The following is a 430-nucleotide window of genomic DNA, read 5'->3' as shown; positions in this document are numbered from 1 at the left end:
TTCTTCATCTCGTCCGAGTACTTGCAGAAGGTGTGGCCGAACTTGGCCCAGACCTTGTAGGGGACGGTGATGGAGTTGCGGTAGGTGGGCTTCACCTCGCTCACCCGCATGAAGACGCCGTACTTGTTGGAGCCCACGTCGAAGAAGAAGCGCTTGTTGTCCACAGTCAAGGAGGTGCCCTCGGGCAGCTCGGCCGGCTCCTCCTCCACCCCGTAGTCGTCGATGAGCTTGGCCAGGGCGTCGCGGAACTCGATCAGGCCCTGGGCCGGCAGGGCGATGGTCTGGCCCTGCGTGGAGCCCAGCCCCGGGCCGCGGTTGACGGTCTGGCGGACGCGGAGGAAGCGCCCGCGCTGGTTCTCCTTCAGATCCATGTAGTACTTGCGGTTCTCCCGCACCAGGAACTCGCTCTTGAGCGCCCGCCGGGGCTCGT

At 65.1% G+C, this 430-nt stretch overlaps 1 protein-coding gene across 1 annotated transcript in view; it reads right to left on the bottom strand.

Moving 5' to 3' along the window:
• The window catches only part of LOC104135800 (transcriptional activator protein Pur-alpha), an 8726-nt gene that overhangs the window by 6439 nt on the left and 1857 nt on the right, over positions 1 to 430 (bottom strand). The window contains exon 2 of the mRNA XM_009649484.2: positions 1 to 425. Within this exon, the coding sequence (XP_009647779.1) occupies positions 1 to 425 (425 nt within the window). The remainder of the gene's footprint in view (positions 426 to 430) is intronic.

Source organism: Egretta garzetta, unplaced genomic scaffold, assembly GCF_000687185.1.
Source record: "Egretta garzetta isolate BGI_Z169 unplaced genomic scaffold, ASM68718v1 scaffold692, whole genome shotgun sequence".
NCBI lineage: Eukaryota > Metazoa > Chordata > Aves > Pelecaniformes > Ardeidae > Egretta > Egretta garzetta.
The sequence above is the reverse complement of the archived record's forward strand: the minus strand, read 5'-3'. Positions and strand labels throughout refer to the sequence as shown.